The sequence below is a fragment of the Salvelinus sp. IW2-2015 genome, linkage group LG16 (genome assembly GCF_002910315.2).
Source record: "Salvelinus sp. IW2-2015 linkage group LG16, ASM291031v2, whole genome shotgun sequence".
Lineage (NCBI taxonomy): Eukaryota > Metazoa > Chordata > Actinopteri > Salmoniformes > Salmonidae > Salvelinus > Salvelinus sp. IW2-2015.
Window position 1 is genome coordinate 35,255,300 of NC_036856.1, and position 17,682 is coordinate 35,272,981.

Sequence of the window (17,682 nt, forward strand, 5' to 3'; positions counted from 1 at the left end):
CAAATCTCCCACTACTAAATGTTAATGTATATCAAAAGAGACTACTACCAAGGTAAATTAAATTCAAGCGGGGACCATTTCTTCAAAATTGCTCTGAGGGCCCCATATATAGTAACCCACCATATACGTATAACAATTCATATAAATTTCCCTTTCAGTCCCTGGATCTTTGATTAAATGATTTCACTGGAGGATTTCTGACTATCACAAGTCTTGTAAAATTAAATTTTGGGTTGTTCTTTAATAAACGATCTCTCCTTAAAGTAGCAGCTAATTTGCATATATTGAAGACAAGGCATTGACGTGTCTGACAGCGTAGAAATAGAACGACAAGACTAGAGTCCATTTCTACTTAGCTGACTGACAAACAGGTCCCTGCTGCCACTGCCACTCAGATAATAATACATTTGCTTTGTTTTCAATTGATTACCACAACAATAGTCTGAGGGAAAGGCATCTTCCATCTTATTTTATAACATTTCCGTTAATGCCAGTGTGGAAGGGTACTGTGTCTCACTGCCATGGGGGAGGTTATAGGTAGACACAGGAGATTCTTTTCAATAGGCCTACAGGATTTATTGCATAAAGAGGGTAATCATTGTTTCAAGTTTCAAATGAATGTCACATGGCCAAGTACAGTGAAATACCTTTCTTGCAAATTCAACACCCAACAATTCAGTAACCAATAACAAATCAGTGGAGGCTGCTGAGGGGAGGATGGCTCATAATAACGGTCGGTAATAACGGTCGGTAATAACGGTCGGAACGGAGCGGCTGGAAAGGCATCAAACAAATGGAAAACGTGTGTGATGTATTTGATACCATTCGACTGATACCGCACCAGCCATTACCAAGAGCCCAATCTCCCCAATTAAGGTACCACCATCCTCCTGTGATAACAATGTAACACTAGAAAACACACAAGAAAAAATAAGAATATGAAGAACACAATAAGTAAGTAAGGATACTATATACAGGGTCAGTTCAGTACCATATTTACAATGTGCAGGGATACTGCAGTAATGGAGGTAGATACAGTTGAAATCAGAAGTTTACATACACTTGGAGTCATTAAAACTTGTTTTTCAACCACTCCACAAATGTTTTGTTAACAAACTGTAGTTTTGGCAAGTCGGTTAGGACATCTACTTTGTGCATGACACAATTTTCTTCAACAATTGTTTACAGACAGATTATTTTACTGTATCACAATTCCAGTGGGTCAGAAGTTTACATACACTCAGTTGACTGTGCCTTTAAACAGCTTTGAAAATTCCAGGAAATTATGTCATGGTTTTAGAAGCTTCTGATAGGCTAATTGACATAATTGGAGTCAATTGGAGGTGTACCTTTGGATGTATTTCAAGACCTACCTTCAAACTCAGTGCCTCTTTGCTTGACATCATGAGAAAAACAAAAGAAATCAGCCAAGACCTCAAAAACAATTGTAGCCCTCCACAAGTCTGGTTCATCCTTGGAAGCAATTTCCAAATGCCTGAAGGTACCACGTCCATCTGTACAAACAATAGTACACAGGTATAAGCACCATGGGACCACGCAGCCATCATACCGCTCAGGAAGGAGACACGTTCTGTCTCCTAGAGATGAACGTACTTTGCTGCGAAAAGTGCAAATCAATCCCAGAACAAAAGCAAAGGACCTTGTGAAGATGCTGGAGGAAACAGGTACAAAAGTATCTATATCCACAGTAAAACGAGTCCTATATCGACATATCCTGAAAGGCCGCTCAGCAAGGAAGATGCCACTGCTCCAAAACCGCCATGAAAAAGCCAAACTACGGTTTGCAACTGCACATGGGGACAAAGATTGTACTTTTTGGAGAGATGTCCTCTGGTCTGATGAAACAAAAATAGAACTGTATGGCCATAATGACCATTGTTATGTTTGGAGGAAAAAGGGGGAGGCTTGCAAGCTGAAGAACAGCATCCCAACCGTGAAGCACGGGGGTGGCAGCATCATGTTGTGGGAGGGTTTTTCTGCAGGAGGAACTGGTGCACTTCACAAAATAGATGGCATCATGAGGGAGGAAAATTATGTGGATATATTGAAGCAACATCTCAAGACATCAGTCAGGAAGTTAAAGGTTGGTCGCAAATGGGTCTTCCAAATGGACAATGACACCAAGCAAACTTCCAAAGTTGTGGCAAAATGGCTTAAGGACAACAAAGTCAAGGTATTGGAGTGGCCATCACAAAGCCCTGACCTCAATCCTATAGAAAATTTGTGAGCAGAACTGAAAATGCGTGTTTGAGCAAAGAGGCCTACAAACCTGACTCAGTTACACCCGCTCTGTCAGGAGGAATGGGCCAAAATTCACCCAACTTATTGTAGGAAGCTTGTGGAAGGCTACCCGAAACATTTGACCCAAGTTAAACAATTTAAAGGCAATGCTACCAAATACTAATTGAGTGTATGTAAACTTCTGACCCACTGGGAACGTGATGAAAGAAATAAAATCTGAAATAAATCATTCTCTCTGCTATTATTCTGACATTTCACATTCTTAAAATAGTGGTGATCCTAACTGACCTACGACAGGGAATTATGACTAGGATTAAATGTCAGGAATTGTGAAAAACTGAGTTTAAATGTATTTGGCTAAGGTGTATGTAAACTTCCGACTTCAACTGTATGTATAGCGGTAAGGTGACTAGGCAACAGGATATAAGATAAACAGAGTAACAGCAGCTTGCATGTGAGTGGGTGTGCGTGTGTATAGTCCGTATAAATGTATGTGCATATGTGTGTGTGAGCAGTGTGTGTGTGTGTGTGTGTGTGTGTGTGTGAGACAGTACAAAACTCAAATTAAAAAAGGTCAATAAAGATACAAGTTTAACTCAGTCCATGTAGCTATTTTGTTAGCTATTTATCAGTCTATTGCTTCGGGATAGAAGCTGTTCAAGAGCCTGTTGGGCTAAGACTTGATGCACCGGTACCGCTTGTCATGCGGAAGCAGAGAGAAAATTCTATGGCTTGGGTGGTTGGAGTCTAACGATTGTCCGGGCCTTCCTTCCACACCGCCTGATATTATCATGACATAAGGTGAGACCCAGATGCAGACACAGGAGGCAGATGGTTGGAGTCTTACAATATTTATTAATCCAATAGGGTAAGGCAAGAGAATGATCGTGGACAGGCAAAAGGGTCAAAACCAGTTCAGAGTCCAAAAGGTACCGAAGGGCAGGCAGAATCAAGGTCAGGGCAGGCAGGATGATCAGGCATGTGTCCAGGGTCAGCCATGGGTCAAAACCAGGAAGACTATCAAAAAGAGAATAGCAAAGGAGTCGGGAAAACCCGCTGGTTGACTTGACTAACATACAAGACTGAACTGTGTGTACGGTCGCTCTTGGTGGTGAATGAGCGGACACAAAGGCAGCGGTGATGAATAACATTGAGAAAAGAATAACGATACGAAGCACACTAATTACACAATAAAAAAGAACCATGACACGCACAGAGAACTACCCACAGCGAACAAAAACGAAATGAACGAACGAGACAGTACGTGTGGTGCAACAAAACACAGACACAGCGACAATCACCCACAAACAAAACAGTGAGAACAGCCTACCTTAAAATTTTCTCAATCAGAGGAAACGTCAAACACACGCCTCAATTGAGAATCATATCAGCAACACATTAAACCCAACATAGATAACAACAACACATAGAATGCCCCCAGCTCACGTCCCGACCCAACAAAACAAAGGATAACACAATACTAGGGTCAGAACGTGACAACTGGCACAAGAGGCAGGAAACACAGGGATAAAACACTGGGAAAATAAAGCGACACCTGGAGGGGTGAGACAATCACAGGAACAGGTAAACAGATCAGGGCGTGACAGATATAGTATGTCCTGGTGCAGGGAGCTCAGCCCCAGGTATGTACTGGGCCTGTCTTGGGCTGATTGAGGCCATGCCAACTTTTTAACCTCCTGAGCCTTCTTCACAACTGTGCGCCATGTGTTAGACCATTTTAAGTCTTAAGTATTGGACACTGAGGAACTTAAAGCTCTCGACATGCTCCACTACAGCCCCGTCCATGTGGATATGGGCGTGGCCCCCCACATCTCGCCCCCCCCATTCCTGTAGTCCACGATCGGCTCCTTGGTCTGACTGACGTTAAGGGAAAGGTTGTTGCTCTGGCACCACACTGCCAGGTCACTGACCTCCTCCCTGTAGGCTGACTCATCGTCACCGGTGATCAGGCCTACCATGCCATGTTGTTAGCAAACTTGATGATGGTGCTAGATCACTGCGCCACTCGTGAGGCCTAAGACACTGCATCGCAATGCTAGCTGTGCCACTAGAAATTCTGGGTTCGAGCCCAGGCTCTGTCGCAGCCGGCCACGACTGGGAGGCCCATGGGGCCGCGTACAATTGGCCCAGCGTCGTCCGGGTTAGGGGTGGGTTTGGCCGGCAGGGATATCCTTGTCCCATCGTGCACTAGCGACTCCTGTGGCGGGCCGGGCGCAGTGCATGCTTACACGGTCACCAGATGTACGGTGTTTCCTACGACACATTGGTGCGGCTGGCTTCCGGATTAAGTGGGTATTGTCAAGAAGCAGTGCGGCTTGGTTGGGTTTCGGAGGACGCACAGCTTTCGACTTTCGCCTCTCCCGAGTCCGTACAGGAGTTGCAGCAATGAGACAAGACTGTAACTACCAATTGGATACCACGAAATTGGGGAGAAAACTTGGTGTTGGAGTCGTGCGTGGCCACACAGTCGTGGGTGATCAGGGAGTACAGGAGAGGACTAAGCACACACCCCTGTGGGGCCCTTATGTTGAGGGTCAGCGTGGCATAGGTGATGTTGCATACTCTCACCACCTGGGGTCGGCCCGTCAGGAAGTCCTGACGGGCCGATAACTAATAATAACTAATAATATAACTTTAAAATTATTCCTCAAAGGCAGTGAAAATACAGGCAACAATGTTACTAAACTCGGCAAAAAAAGAAGCGTTCTCTCACTGTCAACTGCGTTTATTTTCAGTAAACTTAACATGTGTAAATATTTGTATCAACTTAAGATTCAACAACTGAGACATAAACTGAACAAGTTCCATAGACATGTGACTATCAGAAATTGAATAATGTGTCCCTGAACAAAGGGGGGGTCAAAATCAAAAGTAACAGTCAGTATCTGGTGTGGCCACCAGCTGCATTAAGTACTGCAGTGCATCTCCTCCTCATGGACTGCAACAAATTTGCCAGCTCTTGATGTGAGATGTTACCCCACTCTTCCACAAAGGCACCTGCAAGTTCCCAGACATTTCTGGGGGGGAATGGCCCTAGCCCTCACCCTCCGATCCAGACGTGCTCAATGGGATTGAGATCCGGGCTCTTCGCTGGCCATGGCAGAACACTGACATTCCTGTCTTGCAGGAAATCACACACAGAACAAGCAGTATGGCTGGTGGCATTGTCATGCTGGAGGGTCATGTCAGGATGAGTCTGCGGGAAGTGTACCACATGAGGGAGGAGGATATCTTCCCTGTAACGCACAGCGTTGAGATTACCTGCAATGACAACAAGCATAGTCCGATGATGCTGTGACACACCACCCCAGACCATGACGGACCCTCCACCTCCAAATCAATCCCGCTCCAGAGTACAGGCCTCGGTGTAATGCTCATTCCTTTGATGATAAACGTGAATCCGACCATCATCCCTGGTGAGACAGAACCGTGACTCGTCAGTGAAGAGCACTTTTGCCAGTCCTGTCTGGTGAAACGACGGTGGGTTTGTGCCCATAGGCGACGTTGTTGTCGGTGATGTCTGGTGAGGACCTGGCTTACAACAGGCCTACAAGCCCTCAGTCCAGCCTCTCTCAGCCTATTGCGGACAGTCTGAGAACTGATGGAGGGATTGTGTGTTCCTGGTGTAACTCGGGCAGTTGTTGCCATCCTGTACCTGTCCCGCAGGTGTGATTTTCGGATGTACCGATCCTGTGCAGGTGTTGTTACACATGGTCTGCCACTGCGAGGACGATCAGCTGTTGGTCCTGTCTCCCTGTAGCGCTGTCTTAGGCGCCTCACAGTATGGACATTGGAATTTATTGCCCTGGCCGCATCTGCAGTCCTCATGCCTCCTTGCAGCATTCCTAAGGCACGTTCACGCAGATGAGCAGGGACCCTGGGCATCTTTCTTTTGGTGTTTTTCAGAGTCAGTAGAAAGGCCTCTTTAGTGTCCTAAGTTTTCATAACTGTGCTTACCGCCTGTAAGCTGTTAGTGTCTTAACGACCATTCCACAGGTGCATGTTCATTAATTGTCTATGGTTCTTCATTGAACAAGCATGGGAAACAGTGTTTAAACCCTTTACAATGAAGATCTGTGGATTTATTTGGATTTTTATGAATTATCTTTAAAAGACATGGTTCTGAAAAAGGGACGTTTCTTTTTTCCCTGAGTTTATAATGAGCTACAGTGGACATGACTGAATATGTTCATGGCTCTGGGATTCTAACTAGCAACCTTTCGGTTACTGGCCCAATGCTCTAACCGCTAGGCTACCTGCTGCCCTATTTGACTCACTCAGTAATGAGAAAGTGTTTTTACCTAGTCTGGGAACTTGATTCCCACACCAAACATCAATATCTTACCCTTTGCAAGCATTACTCCAAACATAAATACAGATCAATGACTGCATCTGTAGCGTGGTTCATTCTGCGTTGTGTACTTTTAATTAGGACGCTGCCACAACTGACGGTCTGCTCGTTGAAATCTTTTTATTTGCCCTGCACACGAAGAGACAACACACATTATGTTACCCTTGGCGCAGTCACAGCTCAGGCACCTTGCTAGCCGAAGGTCAGGCAAAAGAAATAACAGGTGCTACGTGCACACATTCGATGCACAACAGCACACCATACAAGTAAAATTATACAGAACATAATTCGGACAAAATAAAAGACATACCTGCACACGAAGAGACAACACACATTATGTTACCCTTGGCGCAGTCACAGCTCAGGCACCTGCGCAAGCACATGGACTCACTCAAACACTGTCCCAAGTACTCACAAGTTACAATAGATACCCTAGTTAGCGAGCTTTGTGAAACTTGTTAACATAAATCTTTATATTATCCACATTATAACAAACTTATGGTTGCAAAACAGTACATTGTGTAACATTATAACGGTTTTATATTAAACAGTTTCGGAGCCAAGGACAACATACCTTGCTAGCCGAAGGTCAGGCAAAAGAGAACGATGAAGGGGTARGGAAATACAGATAACCCGCGATGGGCCAAACCAAAATATACACAACTTTTACAATCACATGTATGTACAATATTGGTATGAAAAAGTGTTTGTACACCAAATAAAAACATTAGCTATGCAGCTGTAATTAAATTTTAAAAAATACACTGAATTATTATTATTATTATCAAATTATTAACATCCCCTCTTGACCTGGCCTATTTGAATTGGTCCTTGTGTGCAATTTGGTGCGTAATCTAGGGGAACAACATCACACTGCTACACATCCATGAATTCATTGGTTCTCTTGTTCAAAACAATAACATCCCAGGTTACAATAAAGTACCATGGATGGACAGCTACTCAGCCAAGTGGCCACCTGCAGCTGAGAGACCTATTCCTAGACAATCCATAGGGATSAGTTAGGCCACTGAGCAATAACAACTGGACTAGGTGTTATTCAATGTGATATAACAACCTCTGTGTGTGTGTGTTATCAACCTGCTATCAGTATAATGATGAGAAGGAAGCATTGGGCATGATCGGGCCCTAAATGAGAAAGTGAATCCTCTCCATCACAGCCCGTGCTGGTACACACATGCCTCATATTCATTAGATCACATATCAAAACAAGTTGTACTCTGCCAATGACAATAACAKCATATGGTGGTAGGCGTATCACAAATTTCAAATGACCAGAAAATAAATTCATGTTAATCACTAGTCAAATGGAAAACCATCAAGTTTTCATAAACAAATGTGGTCCAGATTTGATAAAGCACCTCATGGGTATTCACATAGATCAGAGGCCAAATCAAATCTCTCATCTCATTTTGAGTACCGATTGAATTTCAGCAGGTTGACACATTGCCACAAGCAGAACTGAGCGATTTTCCCCTTAGATAGGCCAGCTGCAAATTAAAAATATACTGTATTGTAAAAATGTATGAATACAAAAAGGTGCTTTTCGGTCTTCATTTAAGGTTAGGGTTAGGGTTAGCAGTGTGGTTAGGGTTAGGGTTAGCAGTGTGGTTAGGGTTAGGGTTAGGGTTAGCAGTGTGGTTAGGGTTAGGGTTAGGGTTAGTTATTAGGGTTAGCAGTGTGGTTAGGGTTAGGGTTAGGGTTAGGTTTCTAATCAGATTATATAACTTTGTGGCTGTCAGCTAGTGACCACCCACATGTCAGTTCAACATCTAGGTTTGATTTACATTTGGTTTGATTTACATTTGGTTGAGTTGTCAACTAAAGTGAATTAAAAGTGAAATCAACTACACATTTTACCATGTCATTGGATTTCGATTAAAAGTCCCCTTTTAACCTACGAAATTCCCTTATGTTGATGCCTTCTTCAAATCCAACCGTTTCCCACGTTGATTCAACGTCATGATATTTAATTTTTGTTGGTGAAATGACGTGGAAATGCAGAGCTGCCTCCAGAGCAAGATTCATGAAGAAAAAACGCTAACCTGCTGAATTCCATCCATAGCCTGAACATCAATGTAGATTAATTATCCTATAAAAAGGTGTGAAGTCTGTTTTTGACACCCAAATCTCAGTCCTTCGATTGCATGCCTCTGGGAGTATTGCCTAACAACCTACTCTACGAAGCCACCGACGCAATGTGAGTCACAGCGTTCAACCAGTTCCAAACTGGGCGCGCTGGGGCTTGCATCACCGGGAGGAAATCCTGGTTGATTTCTTTAGAAACGCAGTTGCACAGGTTACTCTAGAGGGCCTTCCAAGACATTATTTATGCATGCCAGAATTGCTCAAATATGGCTATAAGAGTTTGTTTTCTCTTTTCTTTTTGACTTGCAATCTTTAACCAAAAACAAATATATGCATATAAGCTATACAGCCTGGATGAAAAAAATAACAAATAAGAAGGCAAAAATATATATACACTTTTGTTGTTTTTTCCCTTAGAAAGAAAAGCATGCAGCAAACATATCTGGCCAGGTGACACACAGACACACTGAGACAGCTTTGTCTGTATTTATACTGTATGTCGACTATGTGTACCGTTTTAAAATGTATGTCGTTTTGTGCTTGAGCTGTTCTTGTTTATTCATGTTCTGTTTTGTCATGTTTTATGTGGACTCCAGGAATCCCCATAAAATACCACAAAAAAGAGCCCCTTGAGTTCCTACACATGGACTACAAATAATCTTGAACGTTGCACTGATCTTGAAAGCGCGTCCTGCTCTAAATAGTAGGCTACAATTCAAACATTTAGAAGAGAACATTAATTAACTGTGCCTTACTTGGTATTTTGGTTCCTCTCCAAGTCGCCGATTTCCCAGTAGCTGATAGTTATCCAGTCAGTGAATTACTATGCAACAAATACCGAAGTTTTGAGAGGGGACTCAGTATGCTAGCCAATAGTTTGCCTCATTCCTTCACCAATTAAGGGCGGATAATAAGCTACTGTTGTAGACCATACTGTTAAAGCTATGTCAGAATGCTGAAACAGTTCCTTGTCATTGAAGTCCAGTATGTTTCCCAGCGCTGTCTCTTCTCCCCGACATGTAGCTAACTGAACGGCGCTCTTCACTAGCGGTCCTCTAGGTTTGGAGAAGGGAGTGGCGTAGGTTATGCATGAGACAATATCGTCACGGGAACTATCGCCTACCAAATAATAACACTGTTCTAATAACCATTAAAAACACAATTATAATAAAAATGTCTCCAACACAATATAACATGGTTGACAATGCACAATTAAATATGCACTATGCATAAATCGGTCTGCCATTTCCTGGTTGCAAAAAGTTGCTTAAATTTCAGTTTATGTGACAAAACAAGTAAGTATAGTGTAGATAATCATTGTACCATCTAAACCACTGTCAAATATATGTTCCATAACACAAAAGATTGTATTTTCAGCTGTTTGAAGCTGGTGTACAAAAAGTAAAAGACACAAAAATGTAACGGGAAGCATAGAAATAGCTACATAGTACATATCTACCAGATCTATATTTCACATTTCTATGTACATTTGGTTGATCACCCAAAAAGTTATATATTGCAGCTTTAATTAGTAATTAGTCTAATAAAAATAATTATTAATTGTATTTAGTCTCAGAGGCATTAATAATAACACATTCATAATGGGAAAATTATCATAACATTGCTTTGGAGGACAATGTGAAATTATTAAAGTAGAAAAAAGGAGTGAAATCATCCTTAAGGAGATGTCATATTACAGTTTCAGAGATAGTTTAGTCATGGCAAGTTTGTAGCCCCTAGGGACATTTTTTATATTGTATAGTCAAAGGGTAGCTGTTATTTTAACTGAAAAGTAGGCCTATACATGAGTAAGAACACAGTGGCCTCCACCCAGCCAAAGTGAGCAATTCGGGGGAGAAGGGCCTTGGTCAGGGAAGTGACCAAGAACCCGATGGTCACTCTGAAGGTGCTCCAGAGTTCCTCTGTGGAGATGGGAGAACTTTCCATAAGGACAGCCATCTATGCAGCACTCCACCAATCAGGCCTTTATGGTAGAGTGGCCAGACGGAAGCCACTCTTCAGTAAAAGGCACATGACAGCCCGCTTGGAGTTTGCCAAAAGCCACCTAAAGGACTCTCAGACCATGAGAAACAAGATTTCCTGGTCTAATGAAACCAAGATTGAAATCTTTGGCCTGAATGTCAAGCATCATGTCTGGAGGAAACCTGGCACCATCCCTACGGTGAAGCATGGTGGTGGCATCATCAGGCTGTGGGGATGTTTTTCAGCGGCAGAGACTGGGAGACTAGTCAGGATCGAGGGAAAGATGAACTGAGCAAAATACAGAGAGATCCTTGATGAAAACCTGCACCAGAGCGCTCAGGACCTCAGACTGGGGCAAAGGTTCACCTTCCAACAGGACAACAACCCTAAGCACACAGCCAAGACAACGCAGGAGAGGCTTTGGGACAAGTCTCTGAATGTCCTTGAGTGGCCCAGCCAGAGCCCAGACTTGAACCCAATCGAACATCTCTGGACAGACCTGAAAATAGCTGTGCAGTGACACTCCCCATCCAACCTGACCGAGCTTGAAAGGATCTGCAGAGAAGAATGGGAGAAACTCTCCAAATACAGGTGTGCCAAACTTGTTGCGTCATACCCAAGAAGACTCAAGGCTGTAATCGCTGCCTCAAGGCTGTAAAGGTGACTTAACAAAGTTGCTGTGTAAAGGGTCTCAATACTTATGTAAATGCGATATTTCATTTTTTTTTWWATATATATACACATTTGAAAAAATGTCTTCACCTGTTTTTACTTTGTCATTATGGGGTATTGTCTGTAGATTGATGAGGGACAAAAACAATTTAATACATTTTAGAATAAGGCTGTAACATAACAAAATGTGGAAAAAGTCAAGTGGTCTGAATACTTTCCGAAWGCACTGTATATGGACTAATAGTTACCATGAGGTGATGGTTATTTATCACATCATATTCATCCTATTTATCAGTTTCCTTTACAATTTACATGAAATCTTCCTCCCTTGAAACTACCTGAGTGTTATAGCTATTATTGTGTCTGATTAAGCATAAATAGAAGCATGATATTGAGGTGTTGCATTAGCAGAAAAAAAGATGGGTGAAGGAGAAATAAGGATATCTGGCTTCAGGCTCTGTTGTCCTTTGACAACCCTGGCTGGGATTTAAAAATAATACATTAATTTCATCTACACTCTGGAGGTGTGGCAGATTGATTACATTTGAGTCCACATTCCTTGCTTTCACCAAAGTACAACTTCAGTCCTGAGCAACCTGAACAACACATTTCTAATCCGTCCATCCCAGAAGCAGTAGTGTTCCTGCTGCATCCCAATGTAAACACACAGACGGGCATATATCAGGGTCTGAATACCAGGCAGTCATGGACAGTCACAGCCTGTCTGATTTAAAGTGAAGACAGAGTCCCAACAACTCATTCTGAGAGCCACTGCAGTAGGAAAAATACATTTCTCATAATGTTTGTATTGTCTTGATTATGCGATTCTCCGTTAAGTTTCCCTGCCAAGGAAGCAGCTACTTTTCTCCTGGGGTTTTATTATGATCCCCGCTTAGTTCCTGCCAAGGCAGCAGCTACTCTTCCTGGGGTTATTATGTTCCCCGTTAGTTCCTGCCAAGGCAGCAGCTACTCTTCCTGGGGTTTATTATGGATCCCCGTTAGTTCCTGCCAAGGCAGCAGCTACCTCCTGGGGTGTATTATGGATCCCCGTTAGTTCCTGCCAAGGCAGCAGCTACTCTTCCTGGGGTTTATTATTCTCCCGTTAGTTCCTGCCAAGGCAGCAGCTACTCTTCCTGGGGTGTATTATGGATCCCCGTTAGTTCCTGCCAAGGCAGCAGCTACTCTTCCTGGGGTTTTATGGATCCCGTTAGTTCCTGCCAAGGCAGCAGCTACTCTTCCTGGTGTTTATTATGGATCCCCGTTATTCCTGCCAAGGCAGCAGCTACTCTTCCTGGGGTTTATTATGGATCCCCGTTAGTTCCTGCCAAGGCAGCAGCTACTCTTCCTGGGGTTTATTATGGATCCCCGTTAGTTCCTGCCAAGGCAGCAGCTACTCTTCCTGGGGTTATTATGGATCCCCGTTAGTTCCTGCCAAGGTAGCAGCTACTCTTCCTGGGGTTTATTATGGATCCCCGTTAGTTCCTGCCAAGGCAGCAGCTACTCTTCCTGGTGTTTATTATGGATCCCGTTAGTTCCTACCAAGCCGCAGCTACTCTTCCTGGGGTTTATTATGGATCCCCGTTAGTTCCTGCCAAGGCAGCAGCTACTCTTCCTGGGGTTATTATGGATCCCCGTTAGTTCCTGCCAAGACCGCAACTACTCTTCCTGGGGTCCAGCAAATTAAGGCAGCTTATAACATTTTTAGAACATTACAATGCATTCACAGATTTCACAATACACTGTGTGCCTTCAGGCCCCTACTCCACCACTACAACATATCTACACAAACAAATCCATGTGTACATGTGTATAGTGCGTATGTTATCGTGTGAGTGTATGCCTATATTTTTATTGCTTCACAGTCCCGCTGTTCCATAAGGTGTATTTTTATCTGTTTTTAAATCAAATTTTTACTGCTTGCATCAGTTACTTGATGTGGAATAGAGTTCCATGTAGTCATGGCTCTATGTAGTACTGTGTGCCTCCCATAGTCTGTTCTGGACTTGGGGACTGTGAAGAGACCTCTTGTGGCATGCCTGTGGGATATGCATGGGTGTCCGAGCTGTGCGCCAGTAGTTCAAACAGACAGCTCGGTGCATTCAACTTGTCAATACCTCTCATAAATACAAGTAGTGAGGAAGTCAATGTCTCCTCCACTTTGAGCCAGGAGTGATTGACATGCATATTATTAATATTAACTCTCTGCCCTGTTCTGAAAAAAGTCCCTTTTTCCTAAGTCCCTTTTTGTTAACGATGAAAGATACCCCTGTATTGGAATCCTGAAACTACTTTATCTCACTATAGTAACTGGTCACAACCACAGAGTAGGCTGCAGATCAAAGGATGGGAAAAAAAGTTCCCACAGCGCTAGAATGTAAACCCTATCTCTTATGATCTCAGTAGGCTACTTTATCAGACCATCTCAGTAGACTACTTTATCAGACCATCTCTGTGGGCTACTTTATACAGACCATCTCTGGGGCTACTTTATCAGCGAACTTCTCTGATAGGCTACTTTCATCAGACCATCTTCAGTAGGCTACTTTATCAGACCATCTCAGTAGTCTACTTTATCAGACCATCTCATAGTCTTACTTTATCAGACCATCTTCAGTAGGCTACTTTATCAGACCATCTCTGTGGGTTACTTTATCCACCATCTCTGTGGGCTACTTATATCAGACCATTTCTGTAGAACTACTTTATCAGACCATCTCTGTAGTCTACTTTATCAGACCATCTCAGTAGGCTACTTTATCAGACCATCTCTGTGGGCTACTTTATCCAGCAACCTCTGTGGTCTACTTTATCAGACCATCTCTGTTAGACTACTTTAGAGACCATCTTCAGTAGGCTACTTTATCAGACCATCTCAGTAGGCTACTTTATCAGACCATCTCTGTGGGCTACTTTATCAGACCATTTCAGTGGGCTACGTTATCAGACCATCTCAGTAGGCTACTTTATCAGACCATCTCAGTAGACTACTTTATCAGACCATCTCTGTGCTGACTTATATAGACCATCTCAGTAGGCTACTTTATCAGACCATCTCTGTAGACTACTTTATCAGACCATCTCTGTAGTCTACTTTATCAGACCATCTCAGTAGGCTACTTTTCGACCATCTCTGTGCTAGGCTACTTTATCAGACCATCTCTGTGGCTACTTTATCAGACCATCTCTGTAGGCTACTTTATCAGACCATCTCTGTAGTCTACTTTATCAGACCATCTCTAGTATAGGGGTACTTTATCAGACCATCCTCTGTAGGCTACTTTATCAGACCATCTCTGTGGGCTACCTTAATCAGACCATCTCTGTGGGCTACCCATTATCAGAGCATCTCTGTAGACTACTTTATTCAGACCATCTCTGTAGTCTACACTTTATCAGACACTCAAATCGCCCATGTAAGGCTACTTATTTCAGACCATCTCTGTGGGCACTTTTATCAGACCATCTCTGTAGGCTACTTTATCAGACCATCTCAGTAGGCTACTTTATCAGACCATCTCAGTAGACTACTTTATCAGACCATCTCTGTGGGCTACTTTATCAGACCATTTCAGTGGGCTACGTTATCAGACCATCTCAGTAGGCTACTTWATCAGACCATCTCAGTAYGCCACTTTATCAGACCATCTCAGTAGGCTACTTTATAATACTTGCTAATGAGAACAACTGTCCATTACTGAGAGTAAGACTGATTTTTAACACAATAGAGACACACACACACACACACACACGAACACGCACACGCACACGCACACGCACACACACACACCTATGTTAAACTAAACATTATAACATCAGGTCACGTGACAAACGTACATAATGAGTAATGTGCTAATCATGATGAATAATTATCCCATCTACCTGGTCTTTCGTGTACATTAATATTAATTGGTCTGGGATAAATACTCTCTAATTTCCTGGGTGATTCCCTGGGCGATTGCTAAATACTGCACCATTTAAACACCCCAATCCCCKCAAAACACATGTAAATATTGGACTATAAATTGTGCCTTTCTGTACTATACTTGTGCTAAAATGTTTATTCTACTGAGCCATTTACTTTATGTTTGGTATTCTTATCTTTTATTATTTCTTATTGTTGTTGCATTGTGGAGAAGGAACCTGTAAGTAAGTATTTTGTTGGACAGTGTATACCATGTGTATRCCGTACATATGACTAATAAAACTTTAAACTTGATTCTGTATGAGAGGCACACAGCCAAAGCAGAGGTGGGTAACTGTTCTTAGCAGGTTGTTTGTTCCCTGACAGAGATGACAGTCTGATTCCTCAGTGAAACACAGTTTGACACCTGGAGCATGTCCTTGTCTAACTATGGACTGTTTTGCATGTAAAGGAAACAAAACCTCTTTTCACCAAAACCTTCTTCTACCTTTTTTCATTCTATTATAGGAAGCAGATGTGTTTATATTGTAAAGTTTGACGTTGGAAGATCATTTCAAATCAAATCAAATTGTATGTCACATGCGCCAAATGCAACAGGTAGACCTTACAGTGAAATGRTGATTTACAAGCCCTAACCAACAATGCAGTTTTTAAAAAATAAAGTAATAAACAAACAGATGCCTCACAAGTCCTCAACTGGCAGCTTCATTAAATAGTCCCCACAAAACATCAGTCTCAACGTCAACAGTGAAGAGGCGACTCTGGGATGCTGACCTTCTAGGCAGAGTTCCTCTGTCCAGTGTCTGCGTTCTTTTGCCCATCTTAATATTTTCTTCCTTTGCAACTCCGGCCAGCATCCCGGAGTCGCCGCTTCACTGTTGATGTTGAGACTGGTGTTTTGCGGGTACTATTTAATGAAGCTGCCAGAGGAGGACTTGTGAGACGTCCGTTTCTTAAACTAGACACTCTAATGWACTTGTACTCTTGCTCAGATGTGCACCGGGGCCTCCCACTCCTCTTTCTATTCTGGTTAGAGCCATTTTACGCTGTTCTGTGAAGGGAGTAGTACACAGGGAGTAGTACGAGATCTTCAGTTTCTTGGCAATGTCTCGCATGGAATAGCCTTCATTTCTCAGAACAAGAATAGACTGACGAGTTTCAGAAGAAAATTGTTTGTTTCTGGCCATTTTGAGCCTGTAATCGAACCCACAAATGCTGATGCTCCATATACTCAACTAGTCTGAAGAAGGGCAGTTTTATTGCTTTTGGGGGTGGGGGTGTGTGCAGGCATGCTTGTGTGATGAGATGGAAAGCCCTGTGAGTATAGGATGCGTCATATGTAGGGGCACCCTATTATCGTTTTATGTAGGCTATATCTTGTGGGTTGCATTGATTGGTRTTCCCTGTCAGACCCCTGTCTAGTCCTATCCTCCACATGGTGTGCTGGATTGCAGCTGTGATACATTTCTGCAGCTATCTCCACAGCCTGCAATGTGTGGGTGTAAGTAGGCCATCAAGGGCAGGAAGATACCAAAGGCAGACAAAGCTTCCAAATCCTATTGTAACGCTCGTCGGAAGGATGAGACCAAGGTGCAGCGTGGTAAATGTTCATGCTTCTTTATTAAATCCGAACACCAAACAAAATAACAAAATAACAACGAACGTCACGTTCTGAAGGCTACACAGAGCTAACAAAAAACAACATCCCACAACCTAAGGTGGCAAAACAGGCTGCCTAAATATGATTCCCAATCAGAGACAACGATAGACAGCTGTCCCTGATTGAGAACCATACCCGGCCAAAACATAGAAACACAAAACCTAGAAATAAAGAACATAGAATGCCCACCCAAATCACACCCTGACCAAACCAAATAGAGACGTAAAAAGGCTCTCTAAGGTCAGGGCGTGACACCTATACTACCCTATATTCACACCACAACTCCACACTGAGATCACAGAGATATTAACTGATGTGGGGATTGTCTTCCAGAAAGCATTAAGATCATTTTTAGCCCATGTTACAATGAATCGTTATATTCATAGTATAGTTCACTCAGTGGGCTTCACACAATCACAATGGGTAAAATCACAGTTGGCTTTGACAAAGAACATGTGTGAGACAGTACAGTAGGCTACATTACAGTACACTAGAAAGGACACCAGACTTACACATGCATTCAGGGGGGTGACATCATTCTCCTCTCACCAGGCATCAACCCACTTCTTGTAAGAATGACATCCTCCGATGATGTCATGCTCCCAGGAAAGTGGTCACATGGTGCACTGCACACTGATGAATAATTAATAAACCGATTCCATCATTTGGCGTGCAGAGCAGAAAGAACAGTAGCCGAGCCACCGC

General features: G+C 42.9%; 1 protein-coding gene across 2 annotated transcripts in view; it reads right to left on the reverse strand.

The window, feature by feature from the left end:
• The window catches only part of lepr (leptin receptor), a 56,468-nt gene extending 46,686 nt beyond the window's left edge, over positions 1–9,782 (reverse strand). The window contains exon 1 of one of the 2 annotated variants that reach the window (XM_024004689.1): positions 9,496–9,782. Coding sequence is in view for 1 of the 2 variants with exons in the window: in XM_024004688.1 (XP_023860456.1) it covers positions 8,513–8,520 (8 nt within the window). In the remaining variant the exon portion in view is untranslated. Of the gene's footprint in view, positions 1–8,512; positions 8,815–9,495 lie in introns of those variants that run through there. The other variant, XM_024004688.1, reaches the window with a different exon arrangement.
• Between the last annotated feature and the right edge of the window lie 7,900 nt (positions 9,783–17,682).